The sequence below is a fragment of the Bufo bufo genome, chromosome 5 (assembly GCF_905171765.1).
Source record: "Bufo bufo chromosome 5, aBufBuf1.1, whole genome shotgun sequence".
Taxonomy (NCBI): Eukaryota; Metazoa; Chordata; class Amphibia; order Anura; family Bufonidae; genus Bufo; species Bufo bufo.
This window is the reverse complement of record NC_053393.1, coordinates 290,062,506-290,088,221: the sequence shown is the minus strand read 5'-3', so window position 1 is coordinate 290,088,221 and position 25,716 is coordinate 290,062,506. Positions and strand designations below refer to the sequence as shown.

At 41.7% G+C, this 25,716-nt stretch overlaps 1 protein-coding gene across 1 annotated transcript in view; it reads right to left on the bottom strand.

The window, feature by feature from the left end:
* The window catches only part of NDUFS6 (NADH:ubiquinone oxidoreductase subunit S6), a 146,998-nt gene that overhangs the window by 79,538 nt on the left and 41,744 nt on the right, over nt 1-25,716 (bottom strand). Inside the window, exon 2 of the mRNA XM_040433071.1 lies at nt 17,013-17,066. Within this exon, the coding sequence (XP_040289005.1) occupies nt 17,013-17,066 (54 nt within the window). The remainder of the gene's footprint in view (nt 1-17,012; nt 17,067-25,716) is intronic.

Here is a 25,716-nt window from a genome sequence, read left to right as displayed (position 1 = left end):
CTTTGGGTTGAGTCTCTAGTGTCCATATTGTTTCAATGTCCGTGATAGATTATATGGTAATCACAAAGGTAAAGCCAAAAAAAGGTTCGTATTCGTTTGTAGTACTTTGCATTAATTGTAAATGTACTTTACCGCTCCCGTCGGCCATGCGACTGCTTTGCTGTGAGCTGCATGGACCTGTGGATGCGGTCTCGTCTATCAGGAATTCCCCGTATTGCTGGATGTTGCTTTACAGCTTACTCTGACCTTCCAGGACCTGGCCGTGGCGTCCCACGTGGTTTTGCCGGATGGTCAGGTGACTTCCAATTCCAGGCGGGGTTTTCAAACCTTGTACAGCTTCCAATTGCGGTCTTGCAACCTTTTACAGCTTCCAATTGCGGTTATAAATATCTTCCTTATGTCGTCCCACACTGTCTGCCGACCATACGCTTTTCGGGATACAGCCCCTTCCTCAGTGGTACAGACAGTGGGATTTAGGTGTCCTTTTTATATTATCTTTAATTGATGAAATGCATGCTGGGACAGTGGGGGACTTGGAAGACCGGGTTGTGGATTTTTGATTAATAGCGGTCCATTCGGGATCATTTGGGTATATGTTCATACAAAGAATTACTAATACCATATAAATATACACATATTATATATATATATATATATATATATATATATATATATATATATATATATATATATATTACAATACGTCCTTCTGAAATGTGATGCTATATGGATAAAAATAATTACATAAAACAATTAAAATCCATAAATTTAATGGATATAAAATAGATGTAAAAATATAATTTCAGAAAACCGCATGGACGCACCTGCGATTTTGATGCGTCTTCAATGCGCTTTCACCAGGAAACATTTAAAAAAGCATGAAAAACATTTGTAAAGACAATGGTGGACCAATATTGTTGTATTTGTCCCACTTTTCTCATCAGAACCATTATGCACATACAGTGATTGATATATAGAAACTATTCAATATTCATTTGTTCAATTAAAATAATAAATATTATATTACATTAAAAATGATGTTAAAAATTATTTCACTATAATAAAAACTCCCGAAACACAGAAAATTGTCAAAAACGCACCTGCGGTTTCGGTGCGTTTTTTTACTAAAACCTTGGGTATAGATTAAGGATGATGGCAAAAGTACAGAAATGCACCCCCTATATTCCATTCCGTAGTAAAATCCAAACATAATGTCCATGATTCATAATGTATTGTGTGTTGTTTGAAAGGACGCGGGCCTGCCAAGAAGGGGAGATCTGGGTGCTGATAACACAGCCTGACAACAGATGTCCCATTCAAGACAGACCAACGCCCCTCTATAGGAATGCGAAGAGTTCCATATCTGCGTTCAGACCCTTTGGGATAAGGGAGTCGAACTCAAAGATCCTCTTCGATTCATTTCTAGACATTCGGAGGATGTGATTCCCTCCTCTCCATGGGTGTTCAACTTTTTCTATAGCCATATATATTAGACTAGATGGGTCACTCTTGTGGTAATCCCTATAGTGTTTGGATAGGGAATGCAATTCATATCCCTTTTTTATGTTGTTTACGTGTTCTGATATCCTCTTTTTTAGGGTACGTTTTGTTCGTCCTATATATTGTTTTTGACATGGACATTCTATCAGATAGATCACGTTGGTGGAGTCACATGTTAGGCCATCCTTAATATCCAGGGAAAATGAATTTTGAGTTGAAATAGCTTTCAAGATCTTTTTAGGGAATGTGGTAATTCTACAATTAGAGCAGCATCCACATCTATGAAAACCTTTAAAAGATAACCAATTTTGTTTTTGTATATCACGTTCTTTATTCTTTATAGATGGCGCTACCTTCAATCCCAGGTTTGAGGCCCTAGTGTACGAAATTTGGGGTGTATTGGTGAGTATGGGCCCAATTATCTTGTCTCCAAGTAAATGGTGCCAATACTTCCCAATAATTCTCTCCATATTTCTATATTGGGCATGAAATGGTAAAATCATTCTTATTGTTTTATCTTTCATTTGTTTTTGTTTAGAGACAAAAAATTCTTCTCTATCCATTTTGACCTCTTCCAGTGATTTTTCCAAATAGTGAGTTGGATACGGTCTGTCAATAAATTGTTGTTTCAGGGTTTCTGCCTCTAAACAAAAACAAATGAAAGATGAAACAATAAGAATGATTTTACCATTTCATGCCCAATATAGAAATATGGAGAGAATTATTGGGAAGTATTGGCACCATTTACTTGGAGACAAGATAATTGGGCCCATACTCACCAATACACCCCAAATTACGTACACTAGGGCCTCAAACCTGGGATTGAAGGTAGCGCCATCTATAAAGAATAAAGAACGTGATATACAAAAACAAAATTGGTTATCTTTTAAAGGTTTTCATAGATGTGGACGCTGCTCTAATTGTAGAATTACCACATTCCCTAAAAAGATCTTGAAAGCTATTTCAACTCAAAATTCATTTTCCCTGGATATTAAGGATGGCCTAACATGTGACTCCACCAACGTGATCTATCTGATAGAATGTCCATGTCAAAAACAATATATAGGACGAACAAAACGTACCCTAAAAAAGAGGATATCAGAACACGTAAACATAAAAAAGGGATATGAATTGCATTCCCTATCCAAACACTATAGGGATTACCACAAGAGTGACCCATCTAGTCTAATATATATGGCTATAGAAAAAGTTGAACACCCATGGAGAGGAGGGAATCACATCCTCCGAATGTCTAGAAATGAATCGAAGAGGATCTTTGAGTTCGACTCCCTTATCCCAAGGGGTCTGAACGCAGATATGGAACTCTTCGCATTCCTATAGAGGGGCGTTGGTCTGTCTTGAATAGAACATCTGTTGTCAGGCTGTGTTATCAGCACCCAGATCTCCCCTTCTTGGCAGGCCCGCGTCCTTTCAAACAACACACAATACATTATGAATCATGGACATTATGTTTGGATTTTACTACGGAATGGAATATAGGGGGTGCATTTCTGTACTTTTGCCATCATCCTTAATCTATACCCAAGGTTTTAGTAAAAAACGCACACAAAAACGCACCGAAACCGCAGGTGCGTTTTTGACAATTTTCTGTGTTTCGGGAGTTTTTATTATAGTGACATAATTTTTAACATCATTTTTAATGTTTTATAATATTTATTATTTTAATTGAACAAATGAATATTGAATAGTTTCTATATATCAATCACTGTATGTGCATAATGGTTCTGATGAGAAAAGTGGGACAAATACAACAATATTGGTCCACCATTGCCTTTACAAATGTTTTTTATGCTTTTTTAAATGTTTCCTGGTGAAAGCGCATTGAAGACGCATCAAAATCGCAGGTGCGTCCATGCGGTTTTCTGAAAATATATTCTTATATTTTTACATCTATTTTATATCCATTAAATTTAGGGATTTTAATTGTTTTATGTAATTATTTTTATCCATATAGCATCACATTTCAGAAGGACGTATTGTAATTATATATATGTATATTTATATGGTATTAGTAATTCTTTGTATGAACATATACCCAAATGATCCCGAATGGACCGCTATTAATCAAAAATCCACAACCCGGTCTTCCAAGTCCCCCACTGTCCCAGCATGCATTTCATCAATTAAAGATAATATAAAAAGGACACCTAAATCACACTGTCTGTACCACTGAGGAAGGGGCTGTATCCCGAAACGCGTATGGTCGGCAGACAGTGTGGGACGACATAAGGAAGATATTTATAACCGCAATTGGAAGCTGTAAAAGGTTGCAAGACCGCAATTGGAAGCTGTACAAGGTTTGAAAACCCCGCCTGGAATTGGAAGTCACCTGACCATCCAGCAAAACCACGTGGGACGCCACGGCCAGGTCCTGCAAGGTCAGAGTAAGCTGTAAAGCAACATCCAGCAATACGGGGAATTCCTGATAGACGAGACCGCATCCACAGGTCCTTGCAGCTCACAGCAAAGCAGTCGCACGGCCGACGGGAGCGGTAAAGTACATTTACAATTAATGCAAAGTACTACAAATGAATACAAACCTTTTTTTGGCTTTACCTTGGGGCAAGGACCTCAAAAGGTAGTATTTTCCGAAATACTACCTGTACCACGGGCCACACTAGAAAGGCAGCGGGAGATTAGGGAAATTAACAAGTGGCTCAAGAACTGGTGTAGGATGGAGGGGTTTGGGTTCCTGGAGAACTGGGCCGACTTCTGTCGGTTGCAGGCTCTATCGTAGGGACGGGCTGCACCTCAATGGGGAAGGGGCAGCTGTGTTGGGGAAAAAGATGGCTAGAAGGTTGGAGGAGTGTTTAAACTAGGGACTGGGGGGGGAGGGTAATGCAGATAGAGACCGGGGGCAAGGTAGTGGGACTGGGGGAGGAATGGAAGGAGGGACTAGAACAGTTCAGAAGGAAAGGTGTAGGGTAAAAAATATACATAAACCTCTCAAATGTATGTATACTAATGCCAGAAGCCTGACTAATAAAACTGGTGAACTGGAATTAGTGATGTGTGAGGAGGACTATGACATAGTGGGTATAACTGAGACTTGGCTGGATGATAGCTATGACTGGGCGGTTAATGTACAAGGTTACAGTCTGTTTAGAAAGGATCGTCAAAACCGGAGAGGGGGAGGGGTTTGCCTTTATGTAAAGTCCTGTCTAAAGCCCACATTCCGTGAAGATAAAAGTGAGGGACATGAACATGTGGAGTCACTGTGGGTAGAGATACATGGAGCTAAAAACAACAATAAATTACTAATAGGAGTTTACTATAAACCACCTAATATACCAGAGTCCACAGAAAATCTACTACTAAATGAGATAGACAAGGCGGCAAATCATAATGAGGTGCTTATTATGGGGGACTTCAACTACCCAGATATAGACTGGGAAACGGAAACTTGTATATCTCATAAAGGAAACAGATTCTTGGCAATAACTAAAGACAATTACCTCTCCCAACTGGTTCAGGACCCGACTAGAGGGACGGCCATACTGGATTTAGTATTAACCAATAGACCTGACAGAACAACAGACGTGCAGGTTGGGGGACACCTGGGAAATAGTGACCATAAAGTAATAACCTTCAAATTATCATTCAAAAGAGCGTTTCTGCAGGGAGGAACAAAAATACCAAACTTCAAAAAAGCTAAATTTAGCCAACTAAGAGAGGCCATAGGCCTAACTAACTGGGACAAAGTCCTCAAAAATAAAAATACAGCCACAAAATGGGATATCTTTAAAAACATCCTAAAATCTCATTGTGAGAGGTACATACCGTATGGGAATAAAAGGTTAAGGAACAAAAAGAAACCAATGTGGATAAACAGAACTGCAAAGAAAGCAATAAATGATAAAAAGAAAGCATATAAAACACTAAAACAGGAGGGTGGCACGGAAGCACTGAAAAACTATAAGGAAAAAAACAGAACATGTAAAAAACTAATAAAAGCGGCCAAACTAGAGACCGAGAGATTAATTGCCAAAGAGAGTAAAACTAACCCTAAAATGTTCTTCAATTATATAAATGTTAAAAAGTATAAATCTGAAGGTGTCGGCCCTTTAAAGAGTAATGAGGGGGGAGTCGCAGAGAGAGACGAGGAGAAAGCAAAGCTGTTAAATATTTTTTTTCTCAAGTGTATTCACTGAGGAATATAAACTGTCAGATAAAATGCTGAATGTTGAAATAAATTCCCCATTAAAAGTGTCCTGTCTGACCCAGGAAGAAGTACAACAGCGACTTAAAAAGATCAAAATAGACAAATCGCCAGGACCGGATGGCATACACCCCCGTATCCTAAGGGAATTAAGTAATGTCATAGCCAGACCCTTATTTCTGATATTTGCGGACTCTATACTGACAGGGAATGTTCCACAGGATTGGCGCATAGCAAATGTGGTGCCAATATTCAAAAAGGGTCCAAAAACAGAGCCTGGAAACTATAGGCCGGTAAGTTTAACATCTGTTGTGGGTAAACTGTTTGAAGGTTTTCTGAGAGATGCTATCTTAGAACATCTTAACGGAAATAAGCAAATAACGCCATATCAGCATGGCTTCGTGAGGGATCGGTCATGTCAAACTAATTTAATCAGTTTCTATGAGGAGGCAAGTTCTAGACTTGACAGCGGCGAATCAATGGATGTCGTGTATCTGGACTTCTCCAAAGCATTTGACACTGTACCACATAAAAGGTTAGTATATAAAATGAGAATGCTCGGACTGGGAGAAAACGTCTGTAAGTGGGTAAGTAACTGGCTCAATGATAGAAAACAGAGGGTGGTTATTAACGGTACATACTCAGATTGGGTCACTGTCACTAGTGGAGTACCTCAGGGGTCAGTATTGGGCCCTATTCTCTTCAATATATTATTAATGATCTTGTAGAAGGCTTGCATAGTAAAATATCAATTTTCGCAGATGACACTAAACTGTGTAAAGTAATTAACACTGAAGAGGACAGTATACTACTACAGAGGGATCTGGATAGATTGGAGGCTTGGGCAGATACGTGGCAGATGAGGTTTAACACTGACAAATGTAAGGTTATGCACATAGGAAGAAATAATGCAAGTCACCCATACATACTAAATGGTAAAACACTCGGTAATACTGACATGGAAAAGGATCTAGGAATTTTAATAAACAGCAAACTAAGCTGCAAAAAACTGTGTCAGGCAGCTGCTGCCAAGGCCAATAAGATAATGGGTTGCATCAGAAGGGGCATAGATGCCCGTGATGAGAACATATTCCTACTACTTTACAAATCATTAGTCAGACCACACATGGAGTACTGTGTACAGTTCTGGGCTCCAGTGAACAAGGCAGACATAGCAGAGCTGGAGAGGGTCCAGAGGAGGGCAACTAAAGTAATAACTGGAATGGGGCAACTACAGTACCCTGAAAGATTATCAAAATTAGGGTTATTCACGTTAGAAAAAAGACGACTGAGGGGAGATCTAATTACTACTTATAAATATATCAGGGGTCAGTACAGAGATCTATCCCATCATCTATTTATCCCCAGGACTGTAACTGTGACGAGGGGACATCCTCTGCGTCTGGAGGAAAGAAGGTTTGTACACAAACATAGAAGAGGATTCTTTACGGTAAGAGCAGTGAGACTATGGAACTCTCTGCCTGAGGAGGTGGTGATGGTGAGTACAATAAAGGAATTCAAGAGGGGCCTGGATGTGTTTCTGGAGCGTAATAATATTACAGGCTATAGCTACTAGAGAGGGGTCGTTGATCCAGGGAGTTATTCTGATTGCCTGATTGGAGTCGGGAAGGAATTTTTAATCCCCTAAAGTGAGGAAAATTGGCTTCTACCTCACAGGGTTTTTTTGCCTTCCTCTGGATCAACTTGCAGGATAACAGGCCGAACTGGATGGACAAATGTCTTTTTTCGGCCTTATGTACTATGTTACTATGTTATTACCATATAATCTATCACAGACATTGAAACAATATGGACACTAGAGACTCAACCCAGAGTCCAATATAGTGGTGTTAATAGGCTATATGTGTGTTTTTTTAGAGATTTTTACTTATTTTGAGTTATTTCAATTGTTATTGTATACAACATGTTGCAAGTGTGATTAAATAATATTTGGACATTGTTTTCTATCTTTGTCTAATTGACGCCAGATACTGAGTGACGCCCAACCCCTCTTTTTTCTTAACCTAGAGACAGCCTATTTTTTTCGGGAGCCGTGGACCGGAAAATCAGTGGCGCGCTCCGGAAATGCGGATGCGAAGAGCACATAGTGTGCTCTCCGAATCCATTCTGTCCCCATAGAGAATGAATGGGTCCGCACCCGTTCCGCAAATTGCGGAACGGGTGCGGCCCCATTATTACGGAGCCTAATCCAGTGATGTTCGGATAATTTAGTATCATAGAAAATACTCAATGCAGAGATCTGAACCCTTAGGCCCCTTTCACACGGGCGAGTATTCCGCGCGGATGTGATGCGCGAGTTGAATGCATTGCACCCGCACTGAATACCGACCCATTCATTTCTATGGGGCTGTTCACATGAGCGGTGATTTTCACTTGTGCGTTGCGTGAAAATCGCAGCATGCTCTATATTCTGCGTTTTTCACGCAACGCAGGCCCCATAGAAGTGAATGGGGTTGCGTGAAAATCGCAAGCATCCGCAAGCAAGTGCGGATGCGGTGCGATTTTCACGCATGGTTGCTAGGTGACAGTCTATTCACTGTATTATTTTCCCTTATAACATGGTTATAAGGGAAAATAATAGCATTCTGAATACAGAATGCTTAGTAGGTGATCAATTGAGGGTTAAAAAAAAAAAAAAAAATTAACTCACCTTCTCCTCTTGTTTGCGCAGTTCCCGGTCTCTTCTTTACTACTTTAACCCTTTCATGACCAAAGGTCATTGATGCCCCAGTGTCCAGGTCAAAATTTACAAATCTGACATGCGTCACTTTAAGTGGTAATAGCTTTGGAACACTTTTACTTACCCACGCCATTCTGAGATTGTTTTCTCGTGACACATTGTACTTCATGACAGTCATAAATTTGAGTCAATATATAGCTCCTTTTTTTTTAAAAAAATCCCAAATTTACCCAAAAATTTAAAAAATTAGCAATTTTCTAAATTTCAATTTCTCCGCTTCTAAAACAGAAAGTGGGGAGGGGGGGGCAGCATTTTACTTACAGATCGGGGCAGGACCGCTTCGGGGGGGTAGGATAAGAGGATGGACAAGAAGGGGGCACAGATCGGTGCAGGAGGGGGCGGATCGCATCGGGGGCAGGACAAGAACAAGGAGGGGGCACAGATCGGGGCAGGACCGCATCGGGGGCAGGACATGAACAAGGAGGGGGCACAGATCGGGGGCTTCAGGACACATTACCGATTTCAGGCTGTGATCTGCAGAGCGCAGATCAGAGCCTGAAACCGGCATTTTAACAATCGGATCGATTGCCAGCAAGGGGCCACTCTGATTGGCCCCTTGCCGGCATTACCGCACTGTATGCTGTCCGTGACAGCAGCAGGACAGGGGCAGAAGCTTAAATCCAAGCGCTTTGCAGCGCTTGGATTAAAGAGCTGCCAGAACGTGTATATACGTGGTAGCTGCACGGGGCATGTGCAGCTATCACGTATATATACAAATTGCAGTCGTGAAAGGTTAATGATGGTCGTTACGGACGCGGTGACACCTAATATGTGTGGTTTTCTGTTTGTTTGGGTTTTTTTTTATAGGAAAAGGAAATTTTTTACATTTTTATTTATTTATTTTTACTTTTATTATTTTCACTTTTTTTTTATCAGTTCCCTCTTGGATCTTAAAGATCCAGTGGGGCTGATGGTTGTACTATACTTTGCAATGCTCTTGCATTGCAAAGTATAATACAATCAGATGCCTGTAGGTGGCAGCACTGGACGCCTATACCATGGCAACCGGACGCCTTTGCAAAGGCGTCCGGTTGCCATGGTATAGGCGTCCAGTGCTGCCACCTACAGGCATCTGATTGTATTATACTTTGCAATGCAAGAGCATTGCAATCAGATGCCTGTAGGTGGCAGCACTGGACGCCTATACCATGGCCTATACCATGGCAGCCCTGATGGTTGAGAGAGAGGGGGGCCCCTCCCTCTATTACCCCCATGGATGCCGCTACTGCGGCATCTATGGGGTTACAGCAGTGTCAGCATAGAGCTGACACACGCTGCTGATGGCGGCGGCTCAGGAATGGAGCCGCCGCCATCACACACACAAGGGGGACCGCATCGGGGGCAGGGGGCAGCGCTGGAAACGGGGGAGGGGGGGGGCAGCATTTTACTTACAGATCGGGGCAGGACCGCTTCGGGGGGGTAGGATAAGAGGATGGACAAGAAGGGGGACAGATCGGTGGCAGGAGGGGGCGGATCGCATCGGGGGCAGGACAAGAACAAGGAGGGGGCACAGATCGGGGCAGGACCGCATCGGGGGCAGGACATGAACAAGGAGGGGGCACAGATCGGGGGCTTCAGGACACATTACCGATTTCAGGCTGTGATCTGCAGAGCGCAGATCAGAGCCTGAAACCGGCATTTTAACACTGCCGCGATCCGATTGGTTAGTCTGCACAGACTAACCAATCGGATCGATTGCCAGCAAGGGGCCACTCTGATTGGCCCCTTGCCGGCATTACCGCACTGTATGCTGTCCGTGACAGCAGCAGGACAGGGGCAGAAGCTTAAATCCAAGCGCTTTGCAGCGCTTGGATTAAAGAGCTGCCAGAACGTGTATATACGTGGTAGCTGCACGGGGCATGTGCAGCTATCACGTATATATACAGATTGCAGTCGTGAAAGGGTTAATGATGAGCTGTGGGCTAAAGGACCTTTTGGTGACGTCAGATCACATGCTCTAATCACATGGTCCATCACCACGGTGATGGACCATGTGATTGGAGCATGTGATCTGACGTCACCAAAAGGTCCTTTAGCCCACAGCTCATTATTAAAGTAGTAAAGAAGAGACCGGGAACTACGCGAACAAGAGGAGAAGGTGAGTTAATTTTTTATTTTTTTTTAACCCTCAATTGATCACCTACTAAGCATTCTGTATTCAGAATGCTATTATTTTCCCTTATAACCATTTATAAGGGAAAATAATAACATCTACACAACACCTAACCCAAGCCCGAACTTCTGTGAAGAAGTTCGGGTTTGGGTACCAAACATGGGTGATTTTTCTCACGCGAGTGCAAAACGCATTACAATGTTTTGCACTCGCGCGGAAAAATCGTGGGTGTTCCCGCAACGCACTCGCACATTTTCCCGCAACGCCCGTGTGAAAGAGGCCTTAAAGTGCTAGGTCTAAGATCCAGATCTAGACCCTGCTGAAGAAAATCTAGAATTTTCTGAATAACTGGTTTTGATTTATTTGGAGCTGGATCCCCTAACCAGCCGCAGAACTTTATCCATAAAATAAATAGCGGAGGTGACTTTCTTTCTACTGGTTTTAAGAGTATTGATTACGCTGTCGGAGAGACCCTGCTGTCTTAGGGTACTTTCACACTAGCGTAATTCTTTTCCCGTATTGAAATCCGGTAAAGGGTCTCAATACCGGAAAAAAAAAATGCATCAGTTTTGTCCTAACACATTCTGAATGGAAAGCAACCGTTCAGTATGCATCAGAATGTCTTCCATTCCATCCCTTGTACGGTATTTGACCGGAAAAAAATACTGCACTTGCCGGATCCGGCATTAATTTCCATATAGATGTATTAATGCCGTATCCGGTACCAAGTGTGTGGCGGAACCCGCCTCGCCACTGGGCATTGAAGAGGCCTGGCTTCCCGCCTCCTACCTGCTGACTATGGCCCCTGGTAAATTGGTATGTTTGAATGCAATATTTGGGCATGTGGTATTTTATATTGCTGCTACTGGCCCTTTAATGGCCATCCGTGGACAGGTTATGACTTTTAGGAACAATGCCCCTTTAAGACTGTGTTGCAGATTGCATTCAGGCAGTCTTTAATATTATGTATGTTATTATTGGTTCAGTTAAAATGTATTGCTGTGTGTTGTGGACTGTATATATATCTTACCCTGGCTGTAAAGTTTGCTATGTTACAGGCATTGTTGTTCTGTGCCTCCTCTCCTCCCCCTTTTTCCTGTCCCATTGTTTCTCCAGCAATGTGTTGTCGCAGGGACACCAGTTTAAACCAGCTGCTCTGTCCCTCCTCCATCTCCCATCAGCCCTTGCTATTGTCTGGCCCCCACCCTTCCTTGTACCAGAGTCCTCTAGGTACCCTATTGTATGTAAATGAGGCTGTTGGGGAGTTTAAAGTAGTGTGCTGTGTCTAAATAAAGTTCAGTTCCTGTTTTAACCCTCAAGGTGAAGTGTCGTCTCATTCTTGGGGGAGGATTTATTGTATGCTGTCCCAGTTTGACTGCTAGGAGTGTAAACCTATTCAACTGCCTACAGCATTCATATGCTTGAAAAGGATTTATAGGCTTCTTCGGTTCGGTGATTGTGGTGTCTGCCAGAGTGCTTGGAAACCTCAGGAAAACGCTAGTAGCATCCGTCAACGGAGGTACTCAGTCTAGGGGTGCCAGGTGATCCGTTACAAAGGGTTACGGAAATTGCCGTATCGCCGAATCCGGTTTTCCGGTCTGCACATGCGCCGGGATATAGGAGGAGCGGGTCTCTCTTTTGATCTTTAAAAAATATTTAAATACCGGATCTGTTATTCCGGATGATACGGATCTGGTATTTCACCGGATCCAGAAAAAAAAAGCTTTAGGTTTGTACACGGATTGCCGGAACTGCCTGCCAGATTCTAACAACACTAGTGTGAAAGTACCCTTAGGATGTCTCCCTCAAGATCCAAGCTGCTAGCTTGAAGATCTTTGGGTTTGGATGACAAACTGGTCCCTGTGTGAGAAAATCCAAGGTTCTGCTTCAGAATCGGAAACCAACTGCTTTTTGGCCAGTAAGGAGTTATGAGGATTATTGTCCACCGGATCTTGGAGTATCTTTTGAATTGTCCGGGTTATCAGAGGAAAAAAGGGGGGGAAAGGCATATGCCAGGTCTCAATTCCAAACTAGGGAGAAAGCATCTACTTCCCAAGGATTTTCTCTGTGGTTTAGAGAACAGAATTTGAGATTTTGCATTCCCCCTTGAGGCGAATAGTTCCATCTTTGGAGTTTCCCATCGGTCTGTTATTTTTTTAAATAAATATTGACGGGTTTAAGGACCACTCCCCCGGATCCAAGATCTTTCTGCTTAAAAAAAAAATCTGCTTCTTGGTTCAAGGAACCCCTTGAGATGTATTGCTGTTACAGATAGGATTTTGTTTTCTGCCCAAGAGAATATTTTTGCTGTCAGGTGTTCCAATGTTGGAGATCTTGTCCCCCCTTGGTGCTTTAGGTAAGCTACTGCCGTGGTGTTTGTAAACCTACAAAACCTCTCTGTATACCGCCGACAGCACAACACTCCACCTGAGACAACACACAATGTCATAACAAAAAAAGCCAGTGGAAATAATATCAAAAATAATATCAACTTTATTAAATGAAGTAATGGTTGTCCATTTGAGGGAATGCCCTTCGCTTCTCTGCATATCCTGTCCATCTTGCCTTTTTTTCCTTTATATTTTTATACATATCATGTAATAAAGTTGATATTATTTTTAATATATTATTTCCACTGGCTTTTTTTTTGTACTGCCGTGGTGTTGTCTGACAGTATTTTCACATGACATTTTCTTACTATATGTTAGACCTCTTAATGTCTGCCAAACTCCTTTTAGTTCTCAGAAATTTGAGGAGATTGAAATCATGTCTACTGGCCATAGACCTTGAAACACCTGATTTCCTACTTTTGCACCCCAACCTGACTTGCTGGCATCCGTATGGATTATAACTTTTGGCCTTCTGTGCCAAGAGATTCCTTGTTGAACGTTCTTTTCCACCAGTTCAAGTCCAGCTTCACAAATCTGGGAATGAGGATTTTCTTGTCTAATGATGACTGACTCCTGTTCCAGTTTCTTAGAATCCATGATTGAATTATTCTTGTGTGCGCCTGGCTCCATGCTACTGAGGTTATACACAAAGTCAGGATACCTAGAAAACTCATTGCTTCTCTTACTGAGCAGCACTGATGAGACTGGAATTTTATTATCTCTCTCTTCAGGTCCGATATCTTTTCCTCTGGCAAAAGAGAAGCTTGTTCCTTTGAATCCATTAGAATGCCCAAGAACTTCCTTTTTGTTGCTGGCTGTAGAAAGGATTTCTTCCCGTTTACTATCCATCCTGGATTTTCAATTTTTTTTATGAAGAAATCTGTTTCTGAGCGTGTCTGCTTCCATTCTTCCGATTACCAGAAAGTCGCCTAGATATGGTATAATTGTTTATCTGAAGAATGCCATCATTTCTATCACCAAATTTCGAAAAATTTCTTGGTGCGGAAGAAATTCAGAACGGAAGTGCCATGAAATGGATGTATTAATTCTGCCGCTTTCGCTAGGATTTTATCAAGCACTGGGCCGAATTCGAACTCGCCCGAAAAGGCTATGGAGCATAATTTGGATTTTGACGTTTTATCCCCTTACCAGCACCTTATCCACAGGGCGCATCTAGCAGAATTAGATAAGGCTCAGTTTCTTGTAGCAAATCTTACTGATTTGGCGAAAGCATCCGCCAAAAAAGCAGTAGCTGATCTTAGGAGCGAAATAGAGTTTATTAATTCCTCTCTTGGCCTTTCATTTTTTTAAATGTTCCTCAAGCTCATTTAGCCATAGATACATTGATCTTGCGACTGATGTAGCTGCAATGTTTGTTTTAACTCGAAAAATGGAAGCTTCCCAAGCCTTTTTTTTAGCAGACAATCTGCTTTTCGATCCATAGGATCCCGTAATTGTGAGGGTTTCAAAGATTTTAGAGTCAGAAGCATCAAATAACAGACTATTTCTGAATTCACTGGAGAATCCTAGCCTTTTTTCAGAATCCAGCCATTCATCTAATATCATATCTTTAAAGTTTTCGTGTCTAGGGAATACTCTGGCTTTCTTAATTCTCAAACTGCCAAACATTTCATCTTGAACACTTCTAGGCTTTTGTAAATCTTCAATGCACATTGTTGATCTGACCACCCTTAAAAGTCCATTCAACTCCTCCATAGAAAAATAATATTTTCTCTGTTCCTGAATCAATTCCCCCTCAGATAGATTGTTTTCTTCTCCAAAAAATATGGAGGAGGAGGCATAGTCATCTAATTCTTAAAGATCATAAGAAGACAGAACAGAAAAACTTTTTTTTTTTTTTTTTAATAGGTACTGGAGAAGAACTGGGGGCTGAAAATGATGCGAGTGAAGATTTAATTTCTTCCTGTATTATTTTTGACTTCTGATAAAATAGATGGTTGCTCTTCTTTTAATAGATCCTGAGAACATTCTGTACAGATCTTTTTGTTGTAGTTTTCAGGCAGCCTTTTTGTGCATATAGCACATTTCAGAGACTTAAAGAGGACCTTTCATCTGTTTAGCCCTAGTCTAATTAGGGTCTTACCTTATAAGGCGGCCCCCAATGATGTCATCGCACTTTTGGATCCACTGATTGGATGCGCTCACAGCCAGGGAGAAGAGAACCGCTTCAGTCTCTGCCTAGTATAACCAAGTCGGCTAATTAGAATATAAGGCGGGAAAAAACAAAAAAGTGCGATGACATCAGTGGGGGCCGCCCTATAAAGCAAGACCCTAATTAGACTAGGGTTAAACAAATGAAAGGTCCTCTAAGTTTAATTTTTGTCTTTTTACTTCCCTATTAAAAAGAACTAGAGAGCAACCATGTATTTAAATTGTATGCATAAAATACATGTCACATACTTTCTCCACATTGGGGAACTCACGATAGGAGCCACTGTTGAGGGATCGGGGTTATCCATGCGTTTTGTGACTGGATCTGCTGCCAACATGCTGGACCAAAGTCTCGGTCCTTCTGCTGCCTGCCCGCACTTTTAAGGGGCTAGTATGACGTCTGACGTCATTTTCCTGGCCCTGACGCACTTCCGGTGTGTGCAGGGCCGAACTCAGCCTCCTCATGTGACGTGATCACGCCGGTCACATGACCGCCCCCTGTGACTGCCATAGTACACGCCAAGTGAACGCGTGGACCTGTACTTCCCCCTTAATACCACATGGGGGAGCTTTTTCCAGCTTGTCTCCCACATAGGGAAAGAGAGCAGGAGCTTCTTAGGAGCGGTGGAGGCTGCGGCTGGGCAGTGAGCACCCCCTTTATTACCCTTGCCCAGCGTTGGCATAGGCCGCAGGAGGACAGGGGGATCCAGGATGCTTCAATGTGTGGTAAGATCTAAAGAGGGTTGCCCGCCCCCGATAAACCCATCTTGGAATAAAATAACAAAATCTTCACCTTCCTTCATGAGAGAGGCCTCTCTCTGACCTGACCCCTGTAGGGACATGAAACACTGAGGGGAGAGGGTGGGCTAATTTAAACTCTCTCTCTGTATTCCTGCCCCAACAGAGGTCAAGGGTCAATCCTTGTGGCCGTCATGGTGGATGAAATGGAAACATACTATAACAGCTGTAGGAAGTCGTTGACGGAAGGTATGTGTCACCAAGACTCCTGGCCTCGGTGGAGTAAGAGCCAGCTTTCATGTGTCAGCAGCAGTAGCTGTTTGACACCTTGCTATTTATTATAACTGTAATAGCTGATCCAGGATGGCTCTTACTTGGTGAAGTCAAAGTGCTGGGTGGGTGACTACTCCCCACGTTCCAGGCCGGTTTTGCCAGGCATAAAACCAGCCAGCACTGCCAGGTGGAGAGGATTATCTCCATCTGACAGTGGAGCTCAGGAGGTCTGTGTGCTGGGATCTGAGGCCTGTACTGGACTGGAGAGCGGAGACCCGTGTGTCAGGAAAACAGGCCACCTAAAGCCTGTATTTGGACTTTGAGGCAGAACTTCCACCGAGGTGATTTTTGCTATGTGGACTTTACATTGTGTGTGAACTAACACCAAAACTGCAAAGTGATGTTTTGTTTTTGCTTTATGTGTGAATAAACACAGAAGTTTGATTTAAAACCTGGTAATTTGACTCTGTACTGCGGCCACACACCCTGTCTACCAGAGCGAATCCCCACACAGCCTAAAATATTCTATACAAAACTGAGTATAGTCACACATGGCTGAAATTTATTTAACTGTCTCACTCATCTACATGTTACAGTTCAGATCTATGGAATTAATTTTCAGGGGCAGAAATATCTGTAAAAAAACAGCTGCATATGGACATTCTTTTGCAGTAAATGTATTTAATAGAAGCCTCTAGTATACAAAAGGTATCATTTCTGACATAGCACTTCACACAGTGTAAAAGGATCTTTATAGGTCTAAGCTAAGTATTAAATCAGCTCTAAACCTTAATATAGTAGAAATCTTGGAGGAATCACGGTTAAAAAAAAACACCATCTATAAAACTGAACAAAAAAAACTGATGTTCTCCTCAAAAGACTTACCTCCTTCTGCTTTCCAGCAAATCTTACTTTTCTGTAGTCTCCTTCATCAAAAACCTAAAAATGAAAGTATAGTTTTATTAAAATCATAAAAAAAAAAAAAAAAAACACAGAAAATTGTTTTCAATTCATTATTCAGTAAATCATCTTTACACATAGGAAACTAAATAAAAATATGTATTTATGATAGCCCCCCTCAATCTTCAAATAACTTTGCCCCCTATTGTGTAACAGGCTTGAAATAAAAAGCCTGTAGCCAAGTACCATTTGCTATTAAAAGAGTTGCAGGTGAAAGTGGATTTACACTTAATTGAATTTTAGAATTCTGCTTCCCATACCTAATGGCGTTAGTGTTCAAGTGATTAGTTAACGTCAGAGTACTGATCTGCATTATTCTGTACCATGAACTGGGAAAGGAGCAGTTAAAGGAACTTTGTGTCACCCAAAATTTTATCTGTCAGTTAAAAATTAGATAGTGGCACATATCCTTATATTCTAATCTGTTTTTATATTCTCATTACAGATTTATTTATTCAATTATCTGAGCATGATTATGGGGCAGATATCTTGCATGAGCTGTTCTTAAAGAGGAATTTTCATAGGTTCAGACATTATGAAATAACTAGCAGGTTATGTAGGGCATAGTTCAGGGATGTAATATTGCTTACTAGTTTGTCTGGGCGCAGCTCCATTCGACCGCTGTGTCCCTCTGCAGTTTTCTCGACTGGTATGCTAATGAACAGCATCAGTACAGGGAGGAGGAGACTGCCCTGTTTCTCAATGGTGAGAAGGTGAGGTTTTTTTTTTTCTCCCTGGCTGTGACGCTTTCCGCTGTGATTGGACCGCGGTACAGCCAGGGAGAAGGAGACACCCATTGAGAAACAGGGCAGTCTCCTCCTCCATGTACCGATGCTGTTCATTAGCATACCAGCCGGGAAAACTGCAGGGGGGCACAGCGGGAGAACGGAGCGACGCCCAGACAAACTAGTAAGCAATATTACATGCGTGCACAGTGCCCTACATCACCTGCTAGTTATTTCATAATGTCTGGACCCATGAAAGGTCCTCTTTAACAGCATTTGGAAAGCATTACAAAAATTGCTTTATGGCAGCCCCATGGGCCATAAGCATAATGGATGGGAGGGGACCTTAACCTTTATGGGGAGAGTTTTCTAGGCATCCTCTGTGCAGTGGACAAGCCTTTTTCCAGATGCTCCAAACAATCGGAAAGAGGCTTCATTGGAGAATATGACTTTGCCCCAGTCCTCAGCAGTCCATTCACCATACTTTCTGCAGAAGATCAATCTGTCCCTGATGTTTTTTTGGAGAGAAGTGGCCTCTTTGCTGCCCTTCTTGACACCAGGCCATCTTCCAAAAATCTTCACCTCACTGTGCGTGCAGATGCGCTCACACCTGCCTGCTGCCATTCCTGAGCAAGCTCTGCACTGGTGGCACTCCGATCCCGCAGCTGAATCCTCTTTAGGAGACGATCCTGGCGCTTGCTGGACTTTCTTGGACGCCCTGAAGCCTTCTTAACAAGAATTGAACCTCTTTCCTTGAAGTTCTTGATGATCCTATAAATTGTTGATTGAGGTGCAATCTTAGTAGCCACAATATCCTTGCCTGTGAAGCCATTTTTATGCAACGCAATGATGGCTGCACGCGTTTCTTTGCAGGTCACCATGGTCAACAATGAAAGAACAATGATTTCAAGCATCACCCTCCTTTTAACATGTCAAGTCTGCCATTTTAACCCAATCAGCCTGACATAATAATCTCCAGCCTTGTGCTCGTCAACATTCTCACCTGAGCTAACAAGACTATTACTGAAATGATCTCAGCAGGTCCTTTAATGACAGCAATGAAATGGAAAGTTTTTTTTGGGGATTAAGTTAATTTTCATGGCAAAGAAGAACTATGCAATTCATCTGATCACTCTTCTGATTCATTCTGGAGTATATGCAAATTGCTATTATAAAAACTTAAGCAGCAACTTTTCCAATTTCCAATATTTATGTAATTCTCAAAACTTTTGGCCACAACTGTACAAGGAAAGAATAGATAAGCTTTCACAATCACACTTTGTGAATGGTGGATCCTGTCTAATCTATACACAGAGATGATACCATTACAGGCAAGATTAGAATGACAGATAAGAAGGTAACTGCGGATTTTAAGGATTTTTTTTTAGATATTGATATGAGAAATTAAAAAAATCAAAAATGTTGAATGTGATTTAAATAGGTCATTTTTTGATGACATTTCCTTTAAGGACACAACCAGATTACCGAAACGAATTTGACCATTTCAGTCCAAAACTATATAAATCTGATCTGTTGAATAACAGACTATCTTGCAATATACAGTTTTCACTCCAATGCTCCCACTCCAAGCTGTGGTAATACAGGATACTGTCACATTGGTAGACAGGGTATTTCCTTAAAGATGCAGTTCTATGAAAAGTCCCTACAACCTTTTGTATAGAAATGTGTGATTTTTATATGTAACAACTGTCATCAAAGACAATGGAGGAAAACTGGGGGCATGATGTTTTATATAGCCTGTAGCCAGGCCTAATGAAACGCATGGCTTCCCAAACTCAATATGTGTCACAGGTTAAGGGGGAAGGGAAAACACCAAATACACACCACAACGAATAGACAACAATCTACGCCTCAAAAGCTTAGTAAGAGGGATGGCGACCTCCTAGTAATCCCTAACTCCTGCCAGTATGAGCAGATCCTGATGGTGGAAATACTCATACACTGGATACCTAAAGCCCTGCTAAAATTGACGAGCCCTAGGATAGGTAGCAGGGGATGAGACAGCTGGTTCCTTCCAGAATGAAGGAACCTGCGTCTCCCTGAGGCCTAGAAACACACACCAGACAATAGGAAACAGCGAAGGCAACAAGTACTTAGCTTAGAGATGTATGGAGAAGCAGGAGATCCAAGACAAACCAGCACTAGCAACTACAAGCAGAAACTATACACCGCATGGTCAGCAGTGTGAGGCGGATCTAAATAGAGCCTCATCACTGATCACGAGCAGCACCTGAGGAGAGGCGAGATCCTGCCAAACAACAACATACACAGAGGAAAACAGAGAGACCTGTTAGATAGCCTCACGTGCAGTAAGTCTATCCGATCTTCTCACCTCTCTCACAGGAGGGACCGTGACAATATGGGGATGAATTTATATGAAGTAACATGTGGGCACTGCAAAACAATATGCAGCAGAAAATGTGCACAAAAGACAATGGGGGCGATTTATCAAAACTGGTGTAAAGAAGAACTGACTTAGTTGCTCATAGCAGCTAACCAGATTCCACCTTTCGTTTTCCAAAGGAGTTCTGAAAAATTAAATGTGGTATCCAATTGTTTGCTACTAGTGTTGAGCGAAGCGAGCTTCAGATGAAGCATCCAAAGTCACTTTGTTCAAAACTTCAGAATAATACTGTGGAAGTGGATATACATCTCCGTACAGTATTAGAAAGTATGGGCTCCAATGAGCCGAAGTAAGTTATTCAAGAAGTCGCGTGTGACTTAGTTGAATAATTTCGGTAATTGATTTTTAATGTGGTTTTACACTTTAAAAATCAATTACCAAAGTTACTCAATGAAGTCCCATGCGACTTCATGAATAACTAACTTCGGCTCATTGGGGCCCATACATTCTAATACTGTACGGAGATGTATAACTGTATAATAGTATTCAGAAGTTTTGAAAGAAGCGACTTCAGATGCTTCATCCGAAGCTTGCTTTGCTCAACACAAGTTGCTACGGACAACCAAGCCAGTTTTCCTTTACAGCAGTTTTGGTAAAGCTCCCCCAGTCTGCTCATGGGGTTTACCAAGACCAATGTTTCATACAGCAGTCTTAGGCTACTTTCACACTAGCGGTTTTTGCGGATCCGTCATGGATCTGCATAGACGGATCCGTTGAGATAATACAAACGTCTGCATCTGTTCAGAACAGATCAGTTTGTATTATCTTTAACATAGCCAAGACGGATCCGTCTTGGACACCATTGAAAGTCAATGAAGGACGGATCCATTTTCTATTGTGTCCTAGAAAATGGATCTGTCCCCGTTGACTTACATTGTGTGTCAGAATGGATCAGTTTGGCTCAGTTTCGTCATACGGACACAAAAACACTGTAAGCAGCGTTTTGGTGTCCACCTCCAAAGAGGAATGGAGACGGAACGGAGGCAAACTGATGCATTCTGAGCGGATCCTTTCCATTCAGAATGCATTAGGGCAAAACTGATCAGTTTTGGACCGCTTGTGAGAGCCCTGAACGGATCTCACAAACAGAAAGCCAAAACTCCAGTGTGAAAGTAGCCTTAAATACATTGAGCTGTTCTGTCAAAGGGTTATCTGTTTTTCTAACTGTGTGACTGGTACTTTCACTTTGTGCTGGTCATCTAATAAACCTTATCTCTATACTTCTGAGAGGTCATAAACACAGCAGTAATAGAAGAACTGAGCTATGCGTGTTTATAAGGGTATTGAGCAGAGATAAGAAGTCTGTTCCCCAGATGACGGAAAAGACAGAAAATCCACAGGCTGCCACTACAGCATGTCAGCTCTGTACAGAAAAAAGGATACCATATCTTCAAAATCATTTTAAAAAGTTTAACTCAAAAAATGTATAAAATATGAAAAAAAATGTTTAAATTACACCCCTTTCTGTAGAATAAAAATAAATAAATATATAAACATTATGGGTATCAACGCAACCGAATACACTCATACTATTAAAATATTAAAATATTTTTCAAATACGGCGAATGGAAAAAAGGATCAAAATGGCCAATGTGCCATTTTTTTTCATCGCTTCTCTTACCCAAAAAAATAATAATAATTAAATAAAATGTGATCAAAAAGTCACACACACACCAAAATAGTATCAATAAAAACTAGGGATCGACCGATTATCGGTTTTACCGATATTATCGGCCGACATTCAGTATTTTGACCGTTATCGGTATCGGCATCTATTTTGCCGATATTCCGATAACGTATTGGGAACACAGATTGCGCTGTGTGTTCCCTCAGCAGCACAGGGGAGAAGGAAGCAGTGTCTCCCTCCCCCTGTGCTGCCGCTGCAGCCAGTGAGAGGAAGGAGGACAAGAGAAGGTTAGGGGCTGTGGCAGCTGCGCCACCAATGAAGAGAAATCTCTCATTAATTCATATACAGGAGGCGGGAGCTGGCTGCAGAATCACATAGCCGGCTCCCGACCTCTATGAGCAGTAGCTGCGATCTGCGGTAATTAACCCCTCAGGTGCCGCAGATCGCAGCTACCGCTCATAGAGGTCGGGAGGGAGCCGGCTATGTGATTCTGCAGCCAGCTCCCGCCTCCTGTATATGAATTAATGAAAAATTTCTCTTCATTGGTGGCGCAGTGCGCCCCCCCAAGCCCCCAAGTATTAATCATTGGTGGCGCAGTGCGCCCCCCACCCAAGCCCCCCCCCAGTATTAATCATTGGTGGCAGTGGCCACAGGATCCCCTCTCCCCTGCTCCTCCGATCGGAACCCCAGCAGTGTAAGCCTGGGGCTCCGATCGGTTACCATGGCAGCCAGGACGCCTTTTGAAGCCCTGGCTGCCATGGTAAGCTCCATGCTGAGATCTATCAGGGTGAATAGGACAAGGGTTCTAGTCCCTAAGAGGGCTAAAAGTTTGTAAAAAAAAAATAACAAAAAAATAAATAAATAAATAAAAAATATTAAGTATAAATGAAAGAAAGATTTAAAAATAAATAAATAAATAAATACACGTTAACAATAAACATTAATTTTCAGCAGATTTGTGTAGGAATTTTGTTTTTCAAAAATGAAAATTACCAGAATATCGGTATAAATTATCGGCTATCGGCCTGAAAGTTCACAAATTATTGGTATCGGTATCGGCCCTAAAAAAAACTCAATATCGGTCGATCCCTAATAAAAACTACTGTAGGGTTGTTTCGGGTATCAAATTTTCGATACCCAATCGATACTTTTGTCCCGGTATCGATACGATACTAGGATTTGCCTTTTATCAATACTAGACTGTGCTACTGCACAGCCCAGTATCAGAGAAAATGGATCGCGCTGCTCTCAGCGCGGCTCTGTTCCCTCAGCAGCACGGGGAGAAGGAAGCAGTCTCTGCACTACAATGATAATCAACGTTTAATACAAATACAGCCGGCGGCAGAAACACATTGGCGGCACCCGACCTCTGACAGGGCGCTGCGATCCGCTGCAATTAACCCCTCAGTTGCGGCACAGCCCAGTACGCCCCCTCCCCCAATATTAAAAACATTGGTGGTGCAGTGCGCCCTCCCCCTTCCCCCTTCGCAGTATTAAAATCATTGGTGGTGCAGTGCGCCCCCTCCCCCCAGTATTAAAATCATTGGTGGCAGTGGCCACAAAGTCCCCTCACCTCCTCTCATTGGTGGTGCAGTGGCAGCTTCTGATCGGAGCCCAAGCAGTGTAACCCTGGGTCTCCGATCGGTTACCATGGCAGCCAAGATGCTACTGAAGCCCTGGCTGCCATAGTCAGCTCCCTGCTGCTGTGTGCACTGGCAGCAGGCAGAGTGTGAAGTCCTATTCACTCTAAAAGAGATCTATTAGGGTGAACAGGACAAGGGATTAAAAAATCCCAGGTTCTAGCCCCTAAGGGGGGGAAATAGTTATTAAATATAAAGTAAAGTACAAATCACTACCTTTTCCAATTTTACATATAAAATATATAAAACAATAAATAAAAAACATATTACATATCGCCATGTCCGAAAAGTCCAAACTATTAAAATATTTTTAAAATCTCCTATGCGGTGAATGCCGTAAAAGAAAAAAGAAAAAAACTGTGTGATTCGCCATTTTTTTTAGTCACCTTGTTCCCCCAAAAAAAATAGGATAGGAATGTTCGATTATGGGCCGGACGTTCCATAAAATGCGGAATGCACGCAGCTTTTTTTTTGCGTGGTATCAAATGGTATTGAGTATCGCAATACTTTTTTATGGTATTGAAACAGAGTCAAAATTTTTGTATCAAAACAACTCTAAACTGATGATTCTGCAGCTAGCACCCGTCTCCTGTATATGAATTAATGGGCGGGTTATCTTCATTGGTGCACCCCCCCCCACCCCAGTATTAATCACTGGTAGCAGTGGCTACAGTGTCCCCTCCCCTCCTCATTGGTGGTGCAGTAGCAGCTTCTGATCGGAGCCCCAGCAGTGTAAGCCTGGGGCTCCGATCAGTTACCATGGCAGCCAGGACGCTACTGGAGCCCTGACTGCCTTAGTCAGCTCCCTGCTGCTGTGTGCACAAAGCACAGAGCAGCAGGGAGTGTGAATAGGACAAGGTTTCTAGCCCCTAAGGGGGCTAAAAGTTAGTAAAAAAAAAAACAAAAAAAAAAAAACACAACACACAAACACCTAAATATTAAGTATAAATGAAAAAGAAAGATTTACAAAAAAAAAAAGCTAAAAGTTAACAATAAACATGTTCATTTTCAGCAGATTTGTGTAGGAATTATTAGTTTTTTCAAAAATAAAAATGGACAGAATATCGGTATAAATTATCGGCTATCGGCCTGAAAGTTCACAGATTATCGGCTCTAAAAAAATCTATATCGGTCGATCCCTAGTGGGAAGCAGTAAACAATTTCAAGTGGGGTGCAATTGGAAAAAGAACGCAATTCATCCACCGTTTTACGGGTTTTGTTCTGACGGCGTTTCGTTTACGGCAAAACTGACCCATGCCCTTCATTCTCTGGGTCAGTATAATTACAACGATACCCCCATATGTATAGGTTCTTTATGTCTAAATAGTGTAAAAATAAATTAAAACTTTGATATTTGTTTATTTTTTTTACATCATCATATTCTGACCACCATAACTTTTTTTATACTTATGTCTACTGAGCTGTTCAGGGGTTCATTTTTGGCAGAACAATCTGTAGTTTTTACTGATACCATTTTGGAGTGTGCGTGACTTTTTGATCACATTTTATTTTAAAAAATTGGGTAAGAGAAGCAATGAAAAAAATGGAAAATTTGTAATTTTGACCTTTTTTTGTTACGCCATTCGCCGTATAATTTTTAATTTTTTTTACTATTTAAATAGTATGGGCGTTTTTGGTCGCGGTGATACCCATGAGGTTTACATTTATTGTTATTTAGGTATTTATTTTTTTATTAATATGGAAAGGGGGGCGATTTAAACTTTTATATATTTTTTTACTTATATATTTAGCCTATAAATTATGTTTTTTTTTATTTTTCATTTTGGTCTATCAGGGATTTTTAAAATGCCATTTAAGCTCAATTTTGTTAAAGGGAACCTGTCACCGGGATTTTGTGTATAGAGCTGAGGACATGGGCTGCTAGATGGCCACTAGCACATCCGCAATACACAGTCCCCATAGCTCTGTGTGCTTTTATTGAGTAAAAAAAACGATTTGATACATATGCAAATTACCCTGAGATGAGTCCTGTATGTGAGATGAGTCAGGGACAGGACTCATCTCAGGGTAATTTGCATATGTATCAAATCGTTTTTTTTACTCAATAAAAGCACACAGAGCTATGGGAACTGGGTATTGCAGATGTGCTAGCGGCCATCTAGCAACCCAAGTCCTCAGCTCTATACACAAAATCCCAGTGACAGGTTCCCTTTAATTTCTTATTCTGGCCTGCCATCTGGTGGCCAAAATA